Source organism: Monodelphis domestica, chromosome 5, assembly GCF_027887165.1.
Source record: "Monodelphis domestica isolate mMonDom1 chromosome 5, mMonDom1.pri, whole genome shotgun sequence".
NCBI classification, from domain to species: Eukaryota; Metazoa; Chordata; class Mammalia; order Didelphimorphia; family Didelphidae; genus Monodelphis; species Monodelphis domestica.
The window spans coordinates 284,203,219-284,229,924 of record NC_077231.1 but is presented as its reverse complement, the minus strand read 5'-3'; the positions used below and the strand labels follow the sequence as shown (position 1 = coordinate 284,229,924).

The following is a 26,706-nucleotide window of genomic DNA, read 5'->3' as shown; positions in this document are numbered from 1 at the left end:
CTGGCCTTGTGTAGGCAATTATTTTGGTTCCTAATTGAAATGAATTTCAGTATTACTATAAGGATTGAAAAGGTAATAAGAAATGTTTCCCAAATGTTTCATCCAGAAACCCATAGACCCCAGGAATAGTAGAGAAGTGAGTGGTGGCAATAATTTTGGTCCTTGAACTGCTTTGTCCAGATGACAGTTGCTTTCATAGTCACTCAGAGACAAGTACCCTTGAAGAGTGGGAAGGAAAAAAAGCTCCATAAGGTTGTTAATGTATAAAAACAAATATAATAAAGATAAGCTTAGAAAGCTCCTATTTTTGCCTTCTTATATCTTGTTTCCTAATTCTCCCAAAGCAAAAGATGACAGTAAACAGTGGGGCGAGAAGTCTCAAGAGGTTAATATTCATGGTCAAAAAATGCTTCTGATAATAAATTTTCATCACCTAATGAGTAAATAACCTAATAAATCTGTAGATAGAATCTGTCTTCCAACTAAGTTTGGGAAAGCACACATGTAGAAAAAAAAGGCTAGCATGACTCTTCTACATGGACTTATAATAATAGCACACATATCATACTGGTGGCTGAGAGAAATATTCATCTGCTGACAATTATGGCAACTATGCTATTAAAAAGTGGACTGAATAGAGTAGCCTATTGAATAGAACTCTAAAGCCATTATACAAATTGGATCTCCAAGATCACTACATTGCACCACAAAGTGAATCCAGAAGAAATTAGAAAAGCAAAACAGAAGTTAACAAGTTTAGGAAATAGATATTTACCACACCAGAGTCCTTTATATTTGACCAAGATCAGTAAAATGAAAATATTGTCTATAAAGTCATGTATAAACACTGAGCAACAAAGAGATGGTATAAATTTTGCTGTGCAGGCTTTATTGTTCATTTTATGGAACTATTTTATTATGTCATCAGAAGAATAATCTTTAATTAAAACATTGTAATATGTTGGTAAAGTATAATTGCCTATCTTGGGCTATCTTGTGAAGGATTCTCTTTCTTATGAAGTAGCATCACTCTGGGGAAAAAAACAAACAAACAGGATGAGTTAAGTGACAATTTTTTTAAGGCTCTGAGAATAGCACTCTTCCAAAGGTGTTGAATAAAACAACCAGTAGCATTTGTAAGATTTTAAGCTTGCATTTCTTCACTTGAAAAAATTAGGGTGATCATACCTGTGAAATCACCTGTAAAAGTACTAAACTTATATGGATTCATGTTATTTAGAAATTAAAGATGCCTTTAAGGTCATCTTGCCTAACTGCTTCATTTTATGATCCAGAAAAATGAGGCACAGAGAGGTAGACTGATTTTTTCAAAGACAATTAGTTGCAGAGAAAGTGTAGCAGTCCACCCCTAGCTATGGGCAAGGGGAACAGTTGGTATGTACAGATTGCCTTAGAAGAGAGCATGCTCAGTCTTGAGCATGCTCAGTATTGCACATGGCTGAGAAAGCCTCTGACCCTTAGCCCCAGCTTCCCCCAGGTTAGGCGGGAACACAGGTTTCTTTGTGCTCACCTGGTTAAGAGAAACCACACCTATACCTTGTCATTAACCAATGAGGATCATCCCTATGTACTGTGTATATTTGCATATCAAAGGGTATATTTAGCCCAGCAAGCTCCACCTCTTGCTCTCTCTCTCTTTCAGGTTAGCTGATGGCTGGCCTGAAAAGAAGTCACTATCTCTCTTTCATCTCTCCGACCTGTGTGGTATTAAATGTGGATCTCTGGACTGGTAAAAGCCTTCGAAGTGGTCCTTTGATCAAAGCTTGGCTGTGACTTATGGGAAATTAATAAAGATTCATTACTGCCACCTCATATCTCTAATTTGACTCCGTCATTCCCCTCGTGGTATTTAAAACTTCTATCCTGTCTCTATCTTCATACCTTAAAGCTTCTCTCCCCTCTGAGGAAGCTTTAGAAAGGAATCTAAACACAGGTCCTTCCTTCTCCCTATTACTTAATGTTAATCAGAATAGGCTTAGACCTCAAACAACTGGTGATTTTCACTTATTTATGGAATGAAAATTTATCCTACTAAGTCTCTACTTAAATGAAACAATATATTCATTTTAATGAGTATTTATGGAGTAACTGTTACGTGTTTATTGCTGACAAAAAAGACAACAGTCACACCAGACATACTGCTATGAGTCTGCTGAAGAGTGCAGGCTCTTAACAGGAATCAAAGTTGGCTTGCCATGGACTGTGGTATGATGTTCATGTTCTTTTAGTTTGTCATATCAGACTCAGAGCAGCCTTTAGAAAACCATGAAAGTTCTGGTCAACAAGGGACCTTCGTCTCCGAGAATATCGTCAGAGCTGGATTACAAGGAGTATTACCTCTGCCTCATAGACTCTGAGGAATCAATCAACTAAATAAAATTTTATTAAGCAGAAACAGATCATTGCCTCAGGAAACTTATATTTGAATGATAATTTTGATTTTGGTGCATTCAGATTAGATTCTTTTGTTTCTTATGAAGACTGTCTTGAAACAGCATACTTTTTGAAAGCTGCTATTGAGAATTCTTGTCTCATTTTAAGTTAAGTCAACAAAAAAGCTACCAACACTAAAATACAACTTAGACTTCCAATTTTACTTCCTGTCTTTTCTTCTAATTTAAGAGTTTAAAAATTATTCTGAAATTATGAAAACAGCCTGGCAGTTATTGTTCATCTCTGGGGTATATTCATACAACACATAGAGATGATGAAAATTAAATGTTACCTATCTGTGCTGGCACTATGTATTCATTTTACCATTTTCAAAGATAATTTGCAACAGTAATTTATCAGTCTTTAAAATACAAGTGCCTAAATTGCAAAAGCCAAAAATAAAAGTTCTTTCTTTGGGAAGATACTCAGTATAATTTGATATCTTTTATGCCATTATATATTTTTTCCCAACAGAATATAATGTCCTAGGGGATCAGGGACGTTTTCATTAATAAATCTTTGTTGAATTGAATCCATTAACTCATTTGTAAAATGACAGGGTTGAACACTAAGGTCTCTTTCAGCTCTATATCTATGGTCCCATGATTCAGTAAGTTATAGAAATGTTCATAACAAAATAAAATCAACATGGCAACCTTGTTTGGGTAGATTTCCAACCATAAACTTGTATTCATCTGCTCTCTTCCCCAACTTGGCAGTCTCCAATATCCAAGCCATAGTCACTGCAGGTAATCCCCACTTCTGTGCAGCCTTATATTTAGAACCATCTGGTTGTTTCACTATAAGATGGGTACTGGCAAACATGTCATTTTTTGCATTGTCCTTGTGCACAAAGAATTCTTGAACTCTGAAATTTTTAAGAGTTTATGTGAACAATAGGCAGTTTTCAGATGAAGACATCAAAACTCTCAATAAGTACATAAAAAAGTGTTCTAAATCCCTCCTGATTAGAGAAATGCAAATCAAAACAACACCGAGGTACCACCTTATACCTAGCAGACTGGCCAATATGACAGTAAAGGAAAATCATAAATGTTGGAATGGATGTGGCAAAATTGGGACACTAATACACTGCTCATGGTCTGGAAGGCAATTTGGAATTGTGCCCAAAGGGCTTTAAAAGAATGCATACCCTCTAATCCAGCAATACCACTACTACGTTTGTACCTTAAAGAGATAACAATGAAAAATATTTATACAAAAATATTCATAGCTGCACTCTTTGTGGCAGCAAAAAATTGAAAATGAGAGGGTGTCCCTCAATTGGGGAATGTCTGAACAAATTGTGGTATATGATGGTGATGAAATGCTATTGTGTTGTAAGGAATGATAAACTGGAGGAATTCTATATGAACTGGAAGAACCTCCAGGAACTGATGTAGAGTGAGATGAGCAGAACTAAGAGAACATTATACACAGAAAGTGAAACACTGTGGAAGAATCCAATGTAATGGACTTTGTTACTACAAGACAATCCCAAGGAACTTATGAGAAAGAATGCTATCCAATGCAATCTTTTAAAGCCCTTTGGGCGTAATTCCAAATTGCCTTGGTCTTTAGTAAAAACAAGTATCATCACCAGAAAGGGGGAAGTTTTACAGATGATATAGGTTTGGGGGTAGAAATGCTAAATTCACTTTTTGATATATCTATTTTGAGATGCCAGATCCAGGTAGATCAAGCATTGGTCATGTCTTATATTCCTGGAGTGGAAAAAAGACTTGGTTTATTTTACAAGCTATATGAACAATGAGTTTCAATGACTGTGGACCTGAAGGTTCCATAATCTCTAGTATCAGGATCAGGGATGGAAATGCTTCTTTTTCCTCTTACTGTTTCATGCCACCAGAAGTACTTTAACAGCATTTGTGGCTTGCTTAACTGGTAGAATCTAATTATTACGCAGAAATAAATAATACAAACTACAAAGTCAAATTCCATTTTGCATATTTTTTCAATGAAATGAACAAAAAAGCACACCAAATCTAAATACTAATGAGAATACACACCTTGCTCCAAGCAAGTTTGCTAAGTATACCAAGGAATCTTTCTCTGCTCCAATAAATTGGCTGAATGAAAGAATGCAGTTTTCTAAAGGAGTATCACTTCCTTCCAATACTGGTATTGGTGTAAAGAGTGGATTTGACTTTGGGTCAAAAAGTTTTTGTTGTTCAATACAAGTAATCTTACAGAAGAAAAAAAAAGAAAGAAGGTATCAGAATTAATGCTAGTTCAGTTACAAAAGTTTTTGTTTAAATGAGAAGCATTAGTTGTGCCTTAAAATTTTTCTTTTGATATTTAAGATTATGCTCAATATACTTTCACTCTCTTTCTTCTCATTTTTTCCTATAAAAGAAACAGAATAAGGAATCTATGTTGAATTAAGTCTTGTGTAATAGTGGCTAGAAAGCTGATCTTAGAATCAGAAAGACCTTGGTTCCAGTCTTGCCTTCTGTTCGATACTACTTGGCTGACCCTGGACAAGTAATTTCTGTGTCTCAGGTAACTTTCAGATCCCAAGTTGTGGAACAGGTGTTGAACTGCAATAGTAGGAGGAGTTTCTTCACTATAAGTTTCCTATATCACTGATATCACAGCTCTAACAAAAAAATCCCCCCAATCTTAGGAATAAAAAGGATTGAAGTTAATTCATTATATGGGAGTATTAAAATCCTTCAGATTGACCAAAATTTAGGATACTGAGCATTGCTTTAAAATTAATTTTTTTCCACTGAGTCGATTAAGCTGATGCTTTACTTTTCTTCTTACCAGTTAATGGGAAGCTTGAAAAGCAGCAAATTTTAGGGAAAAGCCTATGGAAGTAGCATCTAAGCAGGAAAATATAGGATGGTATTTAGATATAAGTATGTCATCTCCTCCTTATTGTTATGCTGGGAGTCATATGGACACTTAGATTGCAACCATTTACTTCCCAATTAAACATTTGCTTTTGTTTCTGAGTTTTAATATCTCAATAGTTCTCAGTGCAAACTATCTAAAGCAGAACTTTTGTTCAATAATAACCCACCACCAATGTATTTGTAGTCATCCTTCAATCACAATTCTCATCCTTAACTACCTGTAACAATATTACTTAAGAATGCACCAGTTTCCTCTTACCAGCCATGTATCTGTAACAACTTCTCCTATAGTTGACTCCACTTCACACTCAAGTAAAGGAACTACAATATAATCAACAATACTTCTGCTATGGAAGGGCAAAATTTTTCCATCATTTTCTTTAATAGCACTGGTAAGGAGAGATTCATCTTCTTCACTAAAACCTACAACGAGGAAATTCTTCTGGCTAAATAAGCTTTCATTAATTGTCAGAGTCTCAAGTAGTAAGCTGGGGTTAAAGGAAGATTGATTCTTCACTTGTACAGTAACATGAGTAGGATTGTTAAAGATCTCTGCTTCAGACATCTCATCATCATCTGAAAAGGAAAAATATTTCTCAATGAAAGTAAATTCATATTCCAATAATGCTAAGTTTCTGAGAAGAAATAATTTGTTGCTGAAATTATAAACAAAACATAATTTCCATGTACGCAAGGTATAGAAGGGACCCTGAATTCTATAATTATTCTTTTCTCTCACTTCCACATAAACTGTCAAAGTTAATAATATTCACTTAAGTAGTGAGATGGCCAAAAGATTCCAATAGTCCACAATCCACAGTTAGTTGAAAATTATCTTAAAAATCTTAAAAAATGATCTTGAAGAGAAAATGCTGAACAAGTAGGAAGAAAAAAAAATCAAAAACTAGTATTATTCCCCAATGTGGCAACAAAGAAGATCAAATGGATTTCAAACAGAATAGGAATTCTTTATAAATGGTAACCTTCAATGGTCACCTTCAGCTCAAGTCATTGTCTTGACCTGCCTCTTGGAGGGGACTTGGGTGAGTGGATAGCTGGCTTTTCCTTTCTGTCTTCTGGAGAGAGTTTAATTCCAGTTGAAGGTCAACAAGCCCTGACTGAGTTGAGTACTGGAGCAATATTTAATTAGATAGGCTAATGTCTTCTCTTTCCTTTTGTATTTCTCTGCTTTCACTCTTTCCACCTCTTGTAAGTAAAAGCTATTAAAGTCATTTTTACTTTGAGCAACAATTCTTTGAATTGGCATATATTTTAGTCAAATCATTAAAATTTAATTCTTACAGAGTTTGATTCTTAGTCCTACATGAAAAAACTTCCCAATGGACATTTGAGAATGAATGTTCTTGAGGGATCTCCAAATCACTGTGTCTAATACAGAAATCATCACTTTGCCCAAACCCACTTGTTTTTCCCAACATCTCTATTTCTATTGAGGATATCATTACCCTTCCAATTATTCTTGTTTGCAAACCTAAAGTCATCCTCAACTTCATTCTCTCTCAATTCCATATGATCCAATCAGGACAAGTCTTGTCATTACCACTTCCACATCTCTTGGCATCTATCCCCTCCTCTCTATTCAGTTACTAACTGAATTATTGTACAGCTACTTATGACATGCATACTTGCTCTTGCACTGTGCTAAAGGAAGGGGATGCAAATACAGAAGTGGGAAAGGCCATGCTCTCAAGGAGTTTATATTCTAACAGAAGGAGACAAAGATATGGGAAAGTAAGGCCCAGGGAAAGGATTTTTTTCCTAAAGTCTCCCTCTACTCAAATTCATGCTCTATGTGGTTGCCAAAGGCCACAGCAGATTAATTTCAGTGGCTCTCTAGCATCTCTAGGATCAGAAATAAAACACTTGTTTGGCATTTAATGTCCTTTCCAAGTTGGTATTCTCCCTCCTTCAATCTAATAATCTATTCCTTCCCATCATATATTATATGGTCAAATCAAAGTAGCATTCTTGTGTTTCTCACACATGACAATCCATCTTTACCTTAATGGTTATGTACCAGATATCTAGTTTTCTAAAAGACTTAGGCCAAGAGTCAACTTCCACATAAGATCATAACTGTTTCTCCACAGTTTTTTTTTTATGTTTTGTATATACCTATATATGTGTATGGTGCTTTTTTCTTACTTAGAATCTAAGCTTCTCGGGGAATGGGTTCTGTTTAGTTTTTGTCTTTTTATCCCCAGTGCCTGACCTGACCCTTGACACAGCAGATACTTTAAAAATTCTTGTTGAATACAGTTGTTTTGCTTGTCTATATATGTATGTAGGTGTGTATAATATGTATATATTTGCAACAAGGTTAAACCTTGTTTAAATGGGGAGAGAAAATTGTATTTTTAAAAATACTTGTTGATTGGTTGGGGATGTTCATTTATTTATTTATTTAAAAACCTTTACCTTCCATCTTGGAATCAATACTGTGTATTGGTTCTAAGGCAGAAGAATGGTAAGAGCTAGGCAATGAGGGTTAAGAGACTTGCTTAGGGTCACATAGCCGAGGCTAGATTTGAACCTAGGACTTCCTGTCTCTAGGCTTGGCTCTCAATCCACTGAGCTATCCACCTGCCCCCATAGGGCTATTCATTGACAGGACTTTCAAAAAGTAACTGACAGAATTAGAAACCTGTGCATAATGGCTGCTCATGGCAGTGATCAAAGTTCATAATTCTTTAAAAGTTGTAAAAAAAAAAGAAACCAATGTAAATGTGTCTTTCAGTTTAGAACAAAACATCAACCCATACTACGTACAGTTTAAAAAAGTTTTTTTAAAACCCTTATCTTCTGTCTTAGAATCAATACTAAGTATTGGTTCCAAGGCAGAAGAGTGGTAAGGACTAAGCAATGGGGGTCAAGTGACTTGCCCAGGATCACACAGCTAGGAAGTGTCTGAGGTCAAATTTGAACCTAGGACCTCCCGTTTCTAGGCCTGGCTCTCAATCCACTGAGATACTCAGCTGCTTTCTACCTACAATTTTAATCTTACACCAGATACACTGAGATGAAAGTAAAATTTATATTACAGTATTGATGGAACTAGAAATAAGACTTGGATTTTAGTTGCAACTTAACTATTAAATGGGTAAACTTAAAAAAAATCTTTTGGTGCTTAAGTTCCAAAATTTGCAAGAGGAAAGGTAAAAACATTTGCTTCTATCTCACAGGACTGTTTTAAGGACAGATAAGCTAAATGAAAATAAAACTTGATATTATCAAAACATAATTTTGGAGGCAGTTTTAAGAAAAATTCAATTCTCAAAAAAATAAATCTGGCTTAAATAGTTCTTACCTATAATCATGTCATCATTGTCATTTTGGAAGAGGAGATCTTCATTAGCTTGCTGAAGCTTCTCAGCATCTCTATATTCTACCTTGGAAAAACTGTTATTCATTTTCATTCCTGCTTGCTCTGATAAGGGTATCTCGACTGGTTGGTAATTCAACTGTATGTATTGCTCCTCAGAAAGTAGATAACCTTTGCTAAAACATTCCAGCAACCATTTTGCTTCCAGTATATGAGGCCTATGAAAACAGAAGTGCAGTCATGACATATTAGTTTGAGGTATGAGGACCAGTCTTTGCTTATATGCCTTTCATAGAGTTTCTCACATTAAGGTTCTGCCTCAGGCACTTTTATAATTTATAAAACTAGAAAAATCATTATCACTGTGGAAACTACTTTAAAGTAAAAATGGTCAGAACCTGTGTGTTGATATAGTCCAAAATGGCTTTAATTCAGCATCATAATCTTTCACAATAATATGTGTTACATCTTCATTGAATTGATTAAGGCAAACTCCACCACCACAACTGATAAGTCTTCTCAACTTATCTTCATCTAACTTTTTGTCCTTAAACCCACAAAGGTATATCTGCAAAGAAAGGATAGAAAAATACTTACTTTACACTAAATTATAATATAAACTCATACAGTCTGACATTAAGACCATATCCTTGTTTTTGGATTGGCAAAACCAGTGCAATCACAAGGTAAGATACTTCCAGTTTGACTCACAGTATATAACATGGTAATGGCTCACATTTACATAGAACTTTAAGGAATACAAAGCATTTTCCTCATAGTAACTCTGTAGGGAAGGTTTGCACAAGGACTAATATCCCCACCATTTTATAATTAAGGGAAGAGGAGTTTAAGTAACATGTAGAGAATGACAAATGTGTCAGATCCATTACTCAAACTCAGGTATTCTGATACACTTTTCCACGATGCTAAACTTTTCCTTAAGCCAAAGGTATATGTTGTCTCTGGGAACTTGATGTTCTTGCTAACTTAAATGCTCCCTAGCCCATGCCATGGCCATGCCTTCTTCCTCTGCCTGTAATGCCCACCCCACTTCTCTCTCCTAAGCTTATCCTGTCCATCTTCTGAGATTCAATTCAAGCTGAACCCCTTCCCAAGAATGCTAGTTCATAGTGATTTCGTCTCTTTCTCATACTACTTTTCTGTCCCACACCATTAAAATGTTTTTCAACATATTCACAATATAATTCATTCTCTGTCCCTGAATTCCGTCCTTTTTACCAACTTCCCTTTTCCTAGTGAGGGCCCCACCACCCATCTACTTACCCAGGTTTGAACCCTTGGAGTCATCCTTGACTCTTTACTCTCCCTAACCTCCATATCTATCAGCTGACCATCTTGTCAATTCTATCATTACAACATTTCATGAATTTGTTGTTCTGCCTTTACTGAAGTAGCCACAATCTTAGGCCAACATTTTCTACCACTAATTTCCTTGACTACTACCACTGTTTAACTGGTCTCCATTCCTTTAAGCCTTCCTTGTCCTCTCCAAACCAATACCCACATAGCTGCCAGACTGATATTCCTACAGCCCAGGTCTTTTTCACTCCATTCCTCAAGAAGCATCAGTGGTTTCCCTATACTTCTAGAACAGAATATAAATTCCCATTTGGCATTTAAAGATGATTATAACATAGTCCCAAACTATTTTTTCAAGGGGATTATAATTACTACCTCCACTCCCTACTCTCTTACATGTCTATTCCACCTGATACCAAATATCACATTTCCTCTCCTTCTCTTTTGTGTATATCCTACCCTTCCTCACCACTGCCTCTTAGAATCCTTACTTTCTCTCAGACTTCAGCTCATAATCTTTCATGAGGTTTTTCTCATCTGCCACACTGTTAGTGGCCTTTTTGCCTCACCCAAAATTATTTTGTATTGTTTTAAAATATAAATATGTATACATGTTATTTACCTCCACAATGTAAGCTCCCTGAGGTCAGATATGGTTTTGTTTTTAATTTGCTTCCCCAGGACCTAACTAAATGCTTTGTATGCAGCAGGTGCTTAATAAATGCTTACTGAATTAATGTTATCTTGTTCTTTTTGTTCTGTATAACTTAATATATTGGTAAATAATATAATTATAGTTTCTGGCACATAATAGGTATTTTACAAACCCTTGTTGAGTGTTTCATTAGGGACAATGGTATGCTTGGATAATTTCTTTAACAAAAATTTCTATCACCTTTGTGTTCCATAGTAAATCATTTAGATTGATAGAAAGTTACACATACCCTCTTCATTTTACTGAAGGACACTGAAAATATGAATCTATTTATATTTATGGTTCTCTTCTTATGTACAAAGTTATATAAAATAGCAATGCTGGGCATCAGAGGAGACATAAGATAACCCATTCTCTTTTCGTTAAGACCTCTTATGGGAAATAAGGATTAAACAATGATATAAGAATCCAATGAGTGATAAAGTTTCAGAGAAGGGTAATCAACATAGGCTAGAGAAGTAGGAAAGAATCTATAATGGCCTTGACTATTAGGCAGAGGAGTTGGAGAAATAGAACTTTCCCAGTAGTGGGAGGAGAATGAGAAAATATATGGAATCAAGAAGATCTAAAAAGTGTAACTGCAGGAAAAGTAAACAGAACGATTTTGCTGAAGGGTAGAATATAGTTTGAGGATAAGGAGGGCCTGCCGAATGTTAATAGGTAAGAGAGGGTTATAAGCATGAGAGGAAGGTTTGCAAGTAAGAGTGGCATGAGACCAGCAGGAAAGGATTCTGGAATCTTGGGAAAAGAGGGTTAAGTGAAAAAACTCAGTAGCAGGGAGTCTCTCTGGGGGGGTTTGCTATCTGTAAGCATCTAGAAGGCTTTGCTGCCAAGCTACCTGGTGGATTACTTTTACCTGTCTGTTGCTATTAAGATCTGTGATTCCTGAGAAGATCCTTGAATTAGTTAGCCTGACTCAATATCCTGTCAAGTGCAGCTGTGTGAGATCTAAGTCCATCTGGACTTGGGAGCTTTCCCTTGGCCCTGCTAATCTTTCCACAGACTATTACCCTTCAATACTTACTAAGAGGTAGAGAGGGTGTGTGTGTGTGGGGAGTGGGGGGTGGTTAGAGCAGGATTAGCTAGAGCAGGGACTGGGAATTTTAGATAATTGAGGTGAGGTGTAGCGTAGACCAACTCTGTGAAGAGACATTTAGATCCTTATCTTATTCCCCTTTTAAACTGTCCCTGTTTAATTAAAATATTTTTCTTGTTATTGAGTGGTCTCTGTTGACTGCAGATCAGGCTCTGCCCTGGTTTCAATTTCTGTTGACCTTTCAGCACTGTTAACAACCTGATACTAGCCCAATACAATTTATCCTATCCCATCTCCCAAAACCCACCTCCCTTTAACACTATGGAACATGATAATTACAAGACTAAAGAGTACTGAAAATCACTATAGAGTAATAATTTATAGACATACCCGACAGCCATTTAGTAAATCCATAGGAGCTTGCAATGCATTGATATCCAAATTTTGTAGATTCTCAAGAAGAGATTCCAGTTTGTCATTCATAACTGAATTATTTGGAAATTCATTAATGTAACCTGAATGGATGTTAGCAATGTGACAAAAGTCTGAAAGAGTACAACCTACATATCAAAATGTAATGACAAAAATTCAAAAACAGTGATAAATAAATCAGTTCTTAATGATTGTTTTCTCTCGATGAACTTTTATTTTTCAGTTAAAAATAATTTTTATATTTCAAAGATAAGATTCAGTATTTTTGCTAAAAGACAAAATATAAATAGAATTGAATCTGTTAATAAACTGAGCTGACATAAATTATAAAATGAACTAAAACCCTTAATAGTTTTGACAAGACAATTTTTTGTTGTACAACCATAGGTGAAAAAAAGATAATTCAATATTCTAGTAAAAGATATTTACTGACTTTTAATAAAACAAATCCCCTTATTATAGTAAACTAGTCAAGGCTAAAAAAATAACAACTGAATTATGATGAGAGACTTACCACTAGCTTCATTGTTCTGACCCAGAGTAGTTGAAGTATATGGCTCACTATTTGTTTCTGAAAAAGGCTCTGTTCTGTACATAGCTTCATCTTGACAGAAGCCTTTTTCAATACTGTGATAAAACCACTCAGCTGTCACACAATGTATATTCCATTTTTTAGCAAATTCATATTTTTCACCTTCCATGTACAGAAAGAAAAAAATGATAATCTTATGAATTCTTTTACAACATTATTTAAATTCTCAAACTCAAGTGAAATATATCTATATTAAATCACAATTCTGTAAAATATTCTACTCCAGATCATTTTAGTGCTGGTTTAAAATTTATTCTTCTAGTCAATGAGTAAGTTTATAAGTAGCGATTACTAGGGCAGGTTATGTTAATGAACTAACTGTGAATTTTAGATTTACTCCACCCTGCTTAGTCTTTAGAATTTTAGCAGCCAGGAATGTATATACCCCCACTTAAGGATTAAGTGTGGGGGAAGATAGTCTGACCCACATGTGCTAGCAAGTGACAAATCAGAAACAACTGATTGACCCCCTGGGCTGTCCTAAGCCAAGTTTAAGCCACCATTGGTACATGTGAGATGCAGGAAGTGATGTAAAGAACTGCCTTTATATTTCAAGTCACTTCCTGTGAGAGGGACTTTGGTGGTTTTTTGAGGTGGTTCTTGACTTGGTGGAGCGTGGGTCCTGAAAGTGCTTCCCTTAGGTGACCACGTGGTGAATATTAAGGCTGACTCCCCTTTCCTTTGACTCTTCTGAAGGCACTAGCCTTCAACCACCATAAAATTCCATTCTGACTTGAGTATTTCATTGGGATTTAGAATTTAAATCCCTGGCGACTACTAAATAATATATTCAGTCTCAAACCTAAAATTTACCCTTAATACTAACCTCAAACCACAAATCCTGCAAAAAAAGAGACCTTAAATTCCTGCCCCGAACATTCTTCTCTATCACATCCATGCTGCCAAGTGTGCCCAACACTAAGCAATATTTACATTAGTGATACCTTCCCATCACTTCCCCTCCCCATTCTCTTCCCTATACTGCCTGGCATTTTTCACCATTCCATCCTGTTTCCATGATATTTGTATCCATTTCACTACTTATCTGTTCCCTCTGTGCCTAATAAAAGTGATTGAAATCCAATTTCTTCCTGCCAATTATGGTCTTTCCTGGTGAGTACCCAAAGAACCAGGTATATGCCTGCCTCAATTTCATAATTTTGTAAATAATTATCAATTCATAATCAATGTCATTATCTTTATCAATAAATATACAGACATTTCTTTTTTTTTTTTAAACCCTTACCTTCCACCTTGGAATCAATACTCTGTATTGGTTCCAAGGCAGAAGAATGGTAAGGGCTAGGCAATGGGGGTCAAGTGACTTGCCCAGGGTCACATAGCTAGGAAGTGTCTAAGGCCAGATTTGAACCTAGGACCTCCTGTCTTTAGACCTGGTTCTCAATCCACTGAGTCACCCAACTGCCCCCCAGACATATTTCAATGTGAACATAATGTACATAAATTATATATTATATATGTAAATGTGTGCATTTTTACACATGAGAAAAAGTATGGGTATGTCAGTGCAAAAATAATAAAACCTAGTATTTCAAAAAGCAAAACTATTTCTGAATCAAGCTAATTACAAATAAGAATCAATTCTATACATAGCTTTCTTTTCTACACGCATTTTAATACAGTGCACTTGATACCATGGCTGCAAAGAAAAAGTGATCAAGTGGAAGAAGGTGGTAAACAAATTAGAATTCCATGTCTGATCCTCCTGAAAATTAGGAGTTTTTGAATGTCCTATAGCATTAGCAAATTAAATAATCATCTAATTAAAATCTTTATAATGTGCTCATTTCAGACTGAGCTTTATATTCATGGTCCCGAAAGAGCAAACCTCTTCCATCAAGGCAGCTTAGCAAACACAAGCAGAGACAATAAAAAGGAAGAACAGTAGAAAGTCCCTCTGTCAAGTAAAGTCCAGACACTGAAGACCTTAGAAAGCCATTTCCTAGAATTCCACATACAAGCCTTTATCTTAGTGAGAAACAGCCCAGGAACAGAAAAGAACATAGACTAGATATGGATTCAGGATCTGTGACCCTCACCCTTAGTGCTAACAAGTCACTTAACTTCTCAATTTCAGCTTCTTCATCTTTAAAAGAGAGAAAGAATACTCACACTGTCTACCTGGTAGGATCACTGTGATGAGGAAAAAGCTTGGTAAACTCAGCCATGAATGTGAGCAGCAGTTACTCTTTTCACAAAACACTGGAGAACCCAAGGTATCTCAATATAGTTTTTCAGATTCTTTGCTATCAACAGTATATCCTCCACTTTATCTGTTCCCTGGCTCATCATTCTTGGGAAGTACCCATATATGCAAAACAAGTAGCCTTACCCAATCATACAAGTTAATTCAGTGACTGGATTGACTCTAAAAGTAGAATAAGGATTAATTATTCAATTCAGTCAAATAAATAATTTCAAATGCCAGAAAATTATTCATTTTAGTCAGGACGCCTCATTGGGTTGCCTGTGTAGATTCAGCAACCCAATAATTACTTCAGCTCTCTCTCTTTAAATATCTTATTTCCTAATTCTTCTGTCCTTTCCCCTTTAGTACTTGTATAGAAAACACCAAAAAACAACAACAAAAAAAAACAACAAAAAAAACCAACCCCAGATACATGTAAGATTTAGTAAAAGATTAAAAATTATAATGGCTTTTAACTCAAAATGTAGTATGACACATGCACAGAAAATTATACATATTTTGAGCTGCTTCTATGGTAAATGGAAGGCACAGGGCCCTTCCTCAGGTCCTTTATTTTCATTTTTTCAATCAGCTTAAATCTCCCCTTTCTCTCTTCCCTCTCCACATATTACCAAAAATAAATGATACAAATATGCACAGCCAAGTTAAAAAAAAAAGTCTTCCTTGGCCATGTCTAAAAGAAAAAAAAATACTTATTTGACTCATTGTGCATTGAGTCTTTAACCTCTCTATCAAGAGGTCAGCTGTTTTTTGTTTTTAAACTCTTATCTTCTGTCTTAGAATCAGTTCTAAGTATAAGAATGGTAAGGGCTAGGCAAATGGGATTAAGTGACTAGCCCAGGATCACATAGCTAGGAAATGTCACCAGGCTTAGTTCTCTATCCACTGGACCACTTAGCTGCCCATTCCATGTTTCATTATTAGTTTTCTGGAATCTTGTATGCCAATTATGATGATTCATTTCTAAGTCTTTTAAAGCTTTTTGTATTTACAATAGTGTTGTCTTTATATGAACCATCCTCTTAATTCTGTTCACTTAAGTCTTCATCAGTTTTTACAAATCTTTTCAGTTTTTTTCTGAAGCCATCCTCTTTATAATTTTAAAAATGTTTTTCTTGGGGGCAGCTGAGTATCTCAGTAGATTGAGAGCCAGGCCTAGAAATGGGAGGTCCTAGGTTCAAATCTGACCTCAGACACTTCCTAGCTGTGTGACCCTGGGCAAGTCACTTAACCCCCATTGCCTAGTCCTTACCACTCTTCTGCCTTGGAACCAATACACAATATTGACTCCAAGATGGAAGGTAAGGGTTTTAAAAAAAATGTTTTTCTTAATTCTTGTATTTGAACTTGAAGCTACCATACAGCTTTGGTTTTTTAAGAACACGTGGGCACATACTTTAATTAGAGGTCCTTTTTTAGGGGAGGTAGGAAAGTTTTGCTGGTGATGCAGTAGATAGAATGGCCTAAGAGTAAGGAACTCTTATGTTGGCTAATGCTATAGGACATTCATGAATACCCAAGTTCCAATCTGGTCTTAGGAACTTAGTAGCTATGTGACCCTTATAAGGGTTAAATTAGGGATTTGAAAAAATAAGAGAGCAGCTTTTAATAACTTAAGTTTCAATGAGAATATAGTAAAGTTGTATATTAATATTATCCCTTTAAGCCAGAGAAAAGAAAACTTTTAGCAACTTTTAACAATTAACAATTTATTTTTATTAAAACAGAGATAGTAAAATGAATATAATAAAGGAGAGAAATATAGGAAAGCGGTAGAGAATTTTCCTAATGTCTATACTAGTTATCCTTTAATTGCCTATTAACTGCCTATAGCTACTATATAAAATTGCCTTTATCTACCAATAACTGCCTATAACTACTACTAACAACAACTATCCCATAAAGTTCCAACCCAATCCACCCAATCAAAATCAACCCAATCAGTATTTAATCCAACCCCAATTAGGTGTGTCAATGAAGACCAATCACCTTCCAAAAAGTTCAAGAAAGGAAAGAAAAACCCTAATAGCCCCAACCAAAAGCCACAAACCCCCAAACCAAAAAGCCCTCTAAAGGCTAAAGCCCTCTCAGTAAGCACACCAACCACCAACCCAGCACATGCCCAGCAGTCAACTTCCCCTCAACTGCCAGCACCTAACTGTCAGCAACTGACTCCCCAAAACTGATGCTGGCCCCTTTTTAAATATCCCCTTCCTACCTCACTTCCTATCTCTTTGGTTTCTACTTCCTTTCACTGTGGGCTGGTTAATCCCTACACATCTCTATGGTAAGAGGACGTCCAGGTTCCCCATTAAATTAAAAAAGGAATAAAGAATTCCTTTTTACAATCCCCCCTGTGATCTCCCTAATGGATCAATTAAATTTATCTAACTTATACTTAAACATCTAAAAATCTTCTAGTTAAAGGTGCCTATAATTATTACACTAATAGAAAACTAAAATAATAATAATAAAGAAAAGAAAAATGAAAGAGAAAGGAAAACAAATGGTAGGTAGGCACATTGACAAAAAGCCAATTAGAGGGCAATCCTCTTTGGCATAAGAAACTTATATTCATTAAATGCATTCAACCCCCTTCAGTTCAATCAATACTTCCCACAGTTCACTTCAGATCTTCTTAAAACACTGCACAACACTTAACCCTACCATCCTGCTTCTAAATTTGCCAGTTGCAAGAGAACCATTACACAATTGTGAATCTTTAGTTTCCATGGTTGAAAAACCTCAGAATAATCTCCTGGACACTCCTTTAGACAACCCAGATCTGATCTTATTCATTGATAGTTCTTCTTTCATGAGGGATGGCACATGCTACACTGGAGTTACTGTAGTCACAGAAGTTGCTTCACTGTTCTCAAATATAAGTGCTCCAGATGTTTTAAACTTAATTATTTGCCTCAGTGTTTTCAATTATAACCCAAGGATAAAAATAGCACCTGTCTCATAAGTGTGGATCAAATAAAATAACATTTGTAAAAGTTCTTAGCACAGTGGAGAAATTTCCCCATCAGGGTAAATAATTCTTAGCTATGGATCTAGACCCATTGCCTTCTAGAATATCATATTCTAAGCTTTCCACTCCTTTATAGTAATGGTGTTAATGCTCATAGGATCCCAACCGTGGTTCCTTGCTACTTGAATTTTTTTCCTTCTCAGTGTTTCCAGTTATTTTTCTTTGATCTGGAAGCACTGGATTTTAGTTCCAAAGTTTTTGGAAGTTTTAATTTTGAAGTTTCTTTCAAGAGATGGCATGGGGATTATTCCTATTTCTACTTTGAGACCTAAATGGTTCTAAATGGTAGTAGTTTTCTTTTAATATTTATTGAAAATAACACTCAGCCCCACCCATCACCCTCTTTTAATCACTGCTTTTCAAGTAGTCTGGTAATTCTTAAACTTTTAGGTAGTGATCTATTTTCCAAGTTATTTTTTTTCTTTTTTTTTTTAACCTTTACCTTCTGTCTTGGAATCAATATTGTATATTAGTTCCAAGGCAGAAGAGTGGTAAGGGCTAGGCATTGGGGGTTAAGTTACTTGCCCAGGGTCACATAGCTGGGAAATATCTGAGTCCATATTTGAACCTAGGACCTCCCATCTCTAGGCCTGGCTCTCAATCCACTGAGTCACCCTGATGCCCCCTTATTTGTTTTTCTGATATCTCATATATTCTGTTTTTTCAGGCTTGGCTTTGTTTAAATTTGTCTCCTTGCCTCATGGAGCTAATGGCTTTTTTTAAGCTCAGTTTAATTTTCAGACTGTTTGTTGGTTGGGCAAGGTTTTATACCTTTTGAGATAAAGTGCTGATTCCTTTCCTTTTTTTTTTAACCCTTACCTTCCATCTTGGAGTCAATACTGTGTATTGGCTCCAAGGCAGAAGAGTGGTAAGGGCTGGGCAATGGGGGTCAAGTGACTTGCCCAGGGTCACACAGCTGGGAAGTGTCTGAGGCCTGATTTGAACCTAGGACCTCCTGTCTCTAGGCCTGACTCTCAATCCACTGCGCTACCCAGTTGCCCCATACTGATTCCTTTCCAATAATTTCTTCCATAGTTTTTATTTCTTTTCCATTTTTTCCCACTAGTGTTTTCATTAAAAATTTAATTTAATTTAAAAAAATTCTCACTTCCACTCTTCTAGAAATTTGAGTTAACTTGTACCCAAGTTGAATTTTTCCTTGAGTATTTGCTTGTACATGTTCTGGAATCATTCTCTTCTTTTAGGATTAATGAGTAACCATGATACCACTGTAGCTTTTGGTGGGGGGATTCTTTTTTTGTTTGCTCTTTCTTCAAGTCTATTTTTTGACTTTGGACTTGATGTTAGGGCCAGGCTCTGGGCACTTATATTAGGAAGGTCTAAGCTGATCTGGCTGCTGCTTGCTTGTCAGGTAGGTGGTTTGGTGCATAAAGCATTGGGCCTGCAGTCAGAAAGATTTGAGTTCAAATCTGTCCCCAGATACTTACTAGCTATGTGTCTTTGAGTACAAAATAAACAAACCCCACCCCAAATTCTCTTTGTTTTAAATTCCTTATCTGTAAAATGATAAGTGATAATAGCACCTACTTCCAAAGGTTGTTGTGAGGATCAAATGGGATACTATTTGTATAGCACTTAGCAGAATGTCTGACATTATATTATATATTATATTATATGTTACATAAATGCTAGATTCATCTTGTTATTGTGTTATTCCAGGATTTCAGGAATAGCTCAGCCTAGGTATCTTCAAGCTTTCAGTATTTATAAAGTGGCATAATCTAGAACAAAATTTGATCACTGTCTCCTGGTCTGAGCTCTACAAATTCCAGACCTACGTCTGGCTCTAAGCAAACTGTTCCTAAGCTTAGGCTCTATCAGCCAAAGGGAAAGTTTAACTTGATCAGGGTGACAGTTACTGTAGGATTTTCTTTGGTTTGGTATTCCTGATGTTATTCCTCAGCAGGATTTACACTGGATTTGAAGCTGGAACTAAGATGCTGATTTGATTCTGGGGTCGAAGCCATATGCCAGGGTTTAAGACCACTCCTTAGCCTGGACTGCATCCCTGGATACAGAGACTTTCATCAGTTTACCCTGTATCTGTGACCTGAAACTGGGGTATTGCAGAACAGAGCTATCAAGCCCTATAGGAAGTAACAGTGCCTTGTTATAGTTCTGGGTCCTCCTCTTCTCCTTGGTCAGTCCCTAAAAATAATGGGGTTCTACATGGCACACTTTTAAGCTGGACTCCTAATGTCCTAATGCCCACAGACCACTCTACCTGTATCCCCATGATGACTTCAGTTGCAAAAATGATTTGCTGGAGTTTTTCCTTCCATTTTCCCATCAGGATTTGGCCTAGTGCATTTTCAAGGTCTTTTTTGGGGGGGGGGTAAGTTATCTGTATGCTGTAATCTTGGTTCTTTTCATCCCCCAAACTATTTTATTGAAGGAAATAAAACCAAAACATAATAAATATCAATAGTAATACTTTTTTGGAAACATTTTTACCTCTTGGTTCTTGAACAATGAGGTGTGTACATACATTCATTTTCAGATGTCCCATATATTGACCTCCATGATTAGTTGTGAGTTGCTGTACCGCTCTTCTTTCCAGGGTACATAAACCACTCACACAGATTGTACAGCCAAAAAATAAAGGGCACTTGAAATATTCAATATTTATAGATGAAAACTTTGTCATGCAGCTGGAAAAAAACAGCAGAAGGAAAACATTTATTGTACTGCAAAAATTAAACAAAAAGATCTACTCAAAAGTTGGATGAGTAAATATTTTACTTATACTAGAATCACTATGTGCTTTTCCCATCATTTTCTTTTCTCATGTTTTAAGTTTACAATAATAACAACTCAAGTTAAAAATGAAACATGTACAAAATCATTAGAATAGATTTAGAAACAGAAAAATTTGAATCCAAAATTTTTTTAGGAAAAAGGGGAAAAAAATCACCATTATACTCTACTACCTATTTCTAAAAATATTGTCCCAAAATTACAAATCTCATACCAAGTGTTTCCATTCAAAGTTACAAATGTTCTTTGGCTTCAACTTAAAAAAAACCTGCAGTTACTTTCAAGCATTTACTATAAAAGTTTCATCTTTTTGTAGAATTCCACATTATGTAAACAATTAACAAAGCTTTTGACAAGGCATCAAGGGCTGTAGTACAAATCATTTAGATCGTTGGCATGTGTAAACCTCAAAATTCCTTAGACTTATAAATGTTGGAAATTTCACCATTGGGATATTTCATACTTGGAAAATTTCTTACTGATAGTCTATTGGAATGGGAACCCCATTGGCATGGGAGGTTCCTTCTCTTCCCTTCTTAAGATTACTTTAGGACAGAAACCCTTTGCTGAACAATGGAAAGGACTTTGACCTATGCTTAAGCATAGAACAGGAATTTCTTTGAGTCTTGATTGATTTTAGAATTGATACAATGGAGATACTTGGAATAAATCTCCACCCTATTCAGTCCTAATAGGATTGAGTAAGGGCTGCAGCCTAGATCAAAATTTAATCATTCCAATCTCTACCCTACTCAAGTTAACAGGATTTAGAAAGGGCTGTAGCAAAGGAGTAAAGATTTAATCATTTGAAAATATGACCTTCAACAGACATGTGCAAAAGCCAGAAACCTCTGGGCGGTCCTGGGTTAAGCGAGAGCCTCCATTGGCACAGGGAAATTGATGAACAGTGATTGGTAGATGGGAGAAAGGAGGGGAGGAACTTGGAGGGTTTGCTTAAAGATAGGAGGGTCTGGAGACTGAAGAAAGGAGAGAGGAGTCTTGGTCGGGGTGGTTCCTGTGGCTTTGAGAAGGCTTGCTCTGAAGGAAGCTGAAGGTGGGGGCCTCTGAGACTGTTTCTCCATTTTGGACACGTGAGTAATAGGGACTGATCTCCTTTCTTTGCCCCAGCTATCTAAGGGCTTGGGCCCTTTGGCCCAGCCTAAACAGAAGGGGTATTTAAGCCCTATTCCCTTCTCTCCCTTTTTCTCTCTCTCTATCTCTAATTCCTTTCTTACTCCTATTGTAATTAAACTCCAAAAAAGGCTGACGGCTGACTTGAGTTTTTCATTTAGGAATTACATAGCTGATTCCTTGGCGATCTTAAATTAATATATATCAGTCTATTAAAGTGATTCCCTTGTTACACATGCCAACTGCTGGGAACAAAGGTACTACTATGGATATGGGGCATGTCTTAGACTGGTCCTTCTCCCTGAGGAAAAACTGTTAAGTGATAGATAATGGTGGCAGTACGTCAGGCAGAATGCCTTGAATTCCATGTTATAATAAAATATGAGAGAAATCACTAAGAAAGTCTAAATTATCATGTTAAAATATGGAGAAATGAGTCAGCAATCAATCAGTAAGCATTCCTTCTATTTGTCAGGTACTAGAGATTCAAAGGAGTGTCCCACCTGACAGTTTTTTTGCAAACAGCTATTTTGCTAGGAATGCCCTTGTTATTGTGGTTGTCATTTTCAGTTGTATCTGACTCATCATGACCTCATGTTATTATTATTTTGGCAAAGATACTGGAGTGGTTTGCCATTTCCTTCTCCAGCTCATTTTGCATATAAGAAAACTGAGGTAAACTGGGTTAGTTGACTTGCTCAAGGTTAATAGCTAGCAAGTGTCTGAAGTCAGATTTTAACTCTGGAAGATAGGTTTTATTGATGTCAAGCTCATTATTCTACCTACAGTGCCATCTGGAATGCTTTGGCTAACTCTGAAGGGAGAAATTATGCTCCACAAAGTCCACCCTTCCTCGAACTTAATATCTAGGTAGGTAATTCTGGGGATAGACTGAAGCATAGGAAACTAAATGGAGAGGTGGTAGAAACCTCAGAGATCATCTAATACAATTTCTTCATTTCATAGATGAGGAAATGGAGGCTTCAAAAGATGAACTGACCAGTCTGATTTTTAGACACATAACAATAACAGCTCTGATTCCAAACCCAATACTCTTTTTACATCATACTTCCTCCCATGGGATTAAGAAACTCTCACTCTTCTGGGTTTGGAAAAGAGAATGGTGTTGAACCTGTTTAGGTCACTGAATGAATATGGGGAGAAAATATTCACAAAATTTTCAGGGGACCCTGCAAATTAGACTTAAATGACTTCATGTATCTTTTCTTAAGACCAATAAGTGACTTACTTCTCTTGTGACTTCCTCCACAGCTCTTTTATCCAAGAAGTAAGCATAATAGGTATCCCTAGGCTTGCAGCTACTAAATATTTTTTGCTGCCAACTTTTCCAGCAATAAGGTGAGTTACCGTCACATTCAAGTCTCTGCAAAATTGTCCACCCATCATTTGTACATATTTATGAATTTCTTCCTGGAATGCCAAAAGAGGTAGGAAATATATTAACAAACCATCAATATCATCATTTTTCTATAGTATCTAATATACCAAGCCTACAACAAAGTAACATGCACCTAAACACCAAAATTATGTTACAATGCATCTTTAAGACAGGTGATTTGTAAAAACAAATGCAACTCTTCCAATGGTCAGTGACTCAATTCAAAGGCACTAAAAAGATAGTCACTAAGTTATTGTTTTGATTTAAAATCCAAAGGGTTTCAGTTATAATGAATCATGAAAGATTAAAGATGTATTAAAAAACTGACTCTAATGGGCAAAGTACTCATGGACTAGACTTATAGATAGATAAGACTGATGCCAGCTTTCTGGAAAGAAGAGTCCTGGCCTGTATACCTGGTGACCTATTGTATTGTCATCTGTCCTTTTGGCTTTGTCATTAAACTGTTAAAATTTTCAATGTACTGAATGGGTGATGGACATCCTACCACCTTCACCTTGTGCAATTATGCTTAATAAACAGATCAGCTTCCTCAGTTGGGGTCAGTAGGACACTCTTTCCCTCACCATCGGAGGAGAAGCTGACAAGCTAAATGTGAAGATGATGATTTATGTGTCTCTGTGTCTATTTTCTCTCTTTATGTCCTTCCTACCTTAATCTTTAACCCTTCCACCCATATTCCCCCAGTTTCTGGTTTCCCTTTCAGGTGCTCAAACCCATGCAAGAATATCTCATAGCTGCAGGTTGGCTTCCTCTACACTTTGATTTATAGGCATAGCTACCTAAAGTAATTAAATGATTTTGTGAAAATATGGTTTAGGTGGATTCAACTTTACAGAGAGCACTTAATGCCATCAGCACAATATTATAAAAGGAGAAACTGGTTTTAGAGCAGGACTGGTAGTCACTTTGGTTCAGTGGCTGAGGCAGTTGTGGGCACCTGTGTTTCAGAGGCAAAAAACATGGAGTGTGAAATTATAGTCCTGTGATTGGATCAATTGTGTTACCAGTAGGTTTCATGATATAAACACATAGAGATTGGTTATACTGTATGAACAGTATTATTATGATTGCCATTTTCAGGACAAGTTATGTGGGGTACAACTAAATTTGGAGATCAACTTTTTGTCTATCATATTATTTAGTTGTAGCCTTCCTATTTCAAAGCATGTAAAATAAAATTCAAAACACTTTGAGGTATAGCTTAAACAACAAAAAATGATATAAAAAGTATATGTTGATGTTAGAATTCTATTAAATCATCTGACCTTTGTTTCTTTGTGAAAACTTGTACAAGAAATAATTACATCTGCCATAATCATGTTGTAAACAGGATACTCTATTACTGGGATACACTGTCGATGTTGTATGCAAAATATGATTACTTGTGGGCTAATAATTCTACAGCCAACCTACAGAAAAGACAAAGTTAATATCATTTAAGTAGAGAAAAAATGACTTTCCCCATGGCATACCTTCTTAACTTCAAGAAGTATACTTAACTTTAAGCTGTAGTATTTACCAATATTCATACTTGGTCTTCAAAAATATATGTTTCCATCATTTTGAGTATTCTCTTCATCAACATATATGATGCTATAACTTAGAAGCTGGTCTTTGAGAGTTGTTGAGACTGGAAAATTCATCATCTTGTGGCCTACCTCTATTTATAATTTGCATTTTCTCTAAACCTGATCAGTCAAGTCAAGAAATAACAGACATTGGAACTAAGATAAAATTTTTTTGAGAGAAACACTAAATGGAGACAAACCTTTCGGAGATGATCAAAGGCACTGCCACTAAATGGATCAAAGACATAAAAAGATGTGTCATTCTCTTTTATATTCAATGCCTCTTCTTTTGTAAGAACTTGAAGATTTTCTTCTGACATGTATTCTTTAATAGACTGTAGCAAAAAGTTAAATGAAAGTATGTTTTTTAATTATTCACACTTCTATAAGCTAAATAGATTAAAGAAAAGGAATTAAAAATGTATACTGTACTTAATGAATCTGTTTTTTAACAATGAATCAGAAATTCTGTTCAAGAATCATTTTCCTAAAAGTACAAGATGCTATTCCAGTGCACCACAGTAAACTTCAAAAAAGAACAACGTTTTAGTAGACAAAAGGGAGTGGCTCGCTCTTCCAAAGGCTGTACATCAAATACCTTTAATAGAAATGAAAATATACATGAAACTCCATAATAAGCAATTCTAACATGTTTTATGTGGGGATATATTTTAGTTACAAATCTAATATTATTAGATTGTGAATATCTTGATAAATCAGTTACCCAAACCAAAAGGGAAGTCATTTTATAACTAAGGGCAATATGAATGGCCAACTGCACTTACCTCAAAAGCTGCAAAGAAAAGCCCAGTGTTTCCCCGGGCCATCACAAACCTTACATATGGAGTTCTGTACTGTAGAGCCATTTTTACCTAAAGAAAAAAAAATCTTACTTTGCGTCTTAAAATCAATACTATGTATGATTCTAAGACAGAAGACCAGTAAGGGCTAGGCAATGGGAGTTAGGTGACTTGCCCAGGGTCACACAGCTATGGAAAAAAGTTATTTTAATGATTTAAAAATTAGGACAAGAAGTCTAGCAGTGATTTCCCTTGTTAAGGAAGGTACAAGTTGGCACCTTCTCTGAACCTCTACTTCAAAGATAATGATAATAAAGATAATAACAGCTAACATCCAGATGCAGAAAGCCCTTTACTGGCTCACCACGGCAGGTGGCTGGAGCGCCAGGCGCCCTCTGGTACCCACCCCCAGCGGCCCAGCCTGGTCCTCGAGGCTACCGATGATACCTCAGGCCCTCTAGCAATGGCCCCTGGAAAGAGGAGACAACGCAAGCAGGATAGAGCCTGTTTATGGATAATTGGGGTGCAATTATTGTCTTATTGGATTCTGAGGCCCAGATGAGCCCAGTTCTTGGCGGTGCCCTCGGGCTAGATTCTCTGGGGGAAACCACGTGACCAGCAGGAGCCAACCACCACCTCCCAGCCAAAGCAGGATGTCCAGCCTGCCCCTATCCACACACGCCTCCTCAAGGTGAAGCAGGCTTCTCAGTAGACACATCTGGCTCCCCCTCTCTCCCTGCCTAGGCCTAGAGTAGCTGATACCCCTCTGCAGTGCCCACCCGCCGGCCTTGGGGCAGCCCACCACCTCTAACTCTGCCCTCGCCCCAGCTTCACTCACCACCCTGACGCCTTTGAGGCAACGACCACGGTGGTGTGAGTCCAGAACGAGGCTCCAAACAGGCGGGGGAATGTAACCACAAGACATTGCGGCCGCGCATGCGTCCAGAATGAGGCTCCAAACAGGCTGG

The 26,706-nt window shown here is 36.5% G+C and overlaps 1 protein-coding gene and 1 pseudogene across 4 annotated transcripts; both read right to left on the bottom strand.

Annotated features, from left to right (window-relative positions):
• Window positions 1–908, bottom strand: LOC130454741 (C-C chemokine receptor-like 2; annotated as a pseudogene).
• LOC100030017 (DNA topoisomerase 2-binding protein 1-like) lies at window positions 894–26,706 on the bottom strand. Of its 4 annotated transcripts, XM_007505081.2 has the most exons (15): window positions 26,577–26,624; window positions 25,724–25,810; window positions 25,371–25,536; window positions 25,139–25,273; window positions 24,636–24,779; window positions 23,197–23,378; window positions 20,514–20,710; window positions 12,697–12,876; window positions 12,141–12,310; window positions 9,078–9,247; window positions 8,665–8,897; window positions 5,596–5,912; window positions 4,485–4,660; window positions 3,111–3,322; window positions 894–1,031 (listed from the first exon to the last, which is right to left on the bottom strand). In XM_007505081.2, exons 4-15 carry the CDS (start codon window positions 25,256–25,258, stop codon window positions 1,027–1,029), a joined length of 2,106 nt encoding a protein of 701 aa, XP_007505143.1. In that variant the 5' UTR covers window positions 25,259–25,273; window positions 25,371–25,536; window positions 25,724–25,810; window positions 26,577–26,624; the 3' UTR covers window positions 894–1,026. The 4 variants fall into 4 exon arrangements, with proteins under 4 accessions (XP_007505143.1, XP_007505140.1, XP_007505142.1 ...); XM_007505078.3 differs by lacking the exon at window positions 25,371–25,536 and having other exon boundaries at window positions 26,577–26,706; XM_007505080.3 differs by lacking the exon at window positions 25,371–25,536 and having other exon boundaries at window positions 12,141–12,265; window positions 26,577–26,706.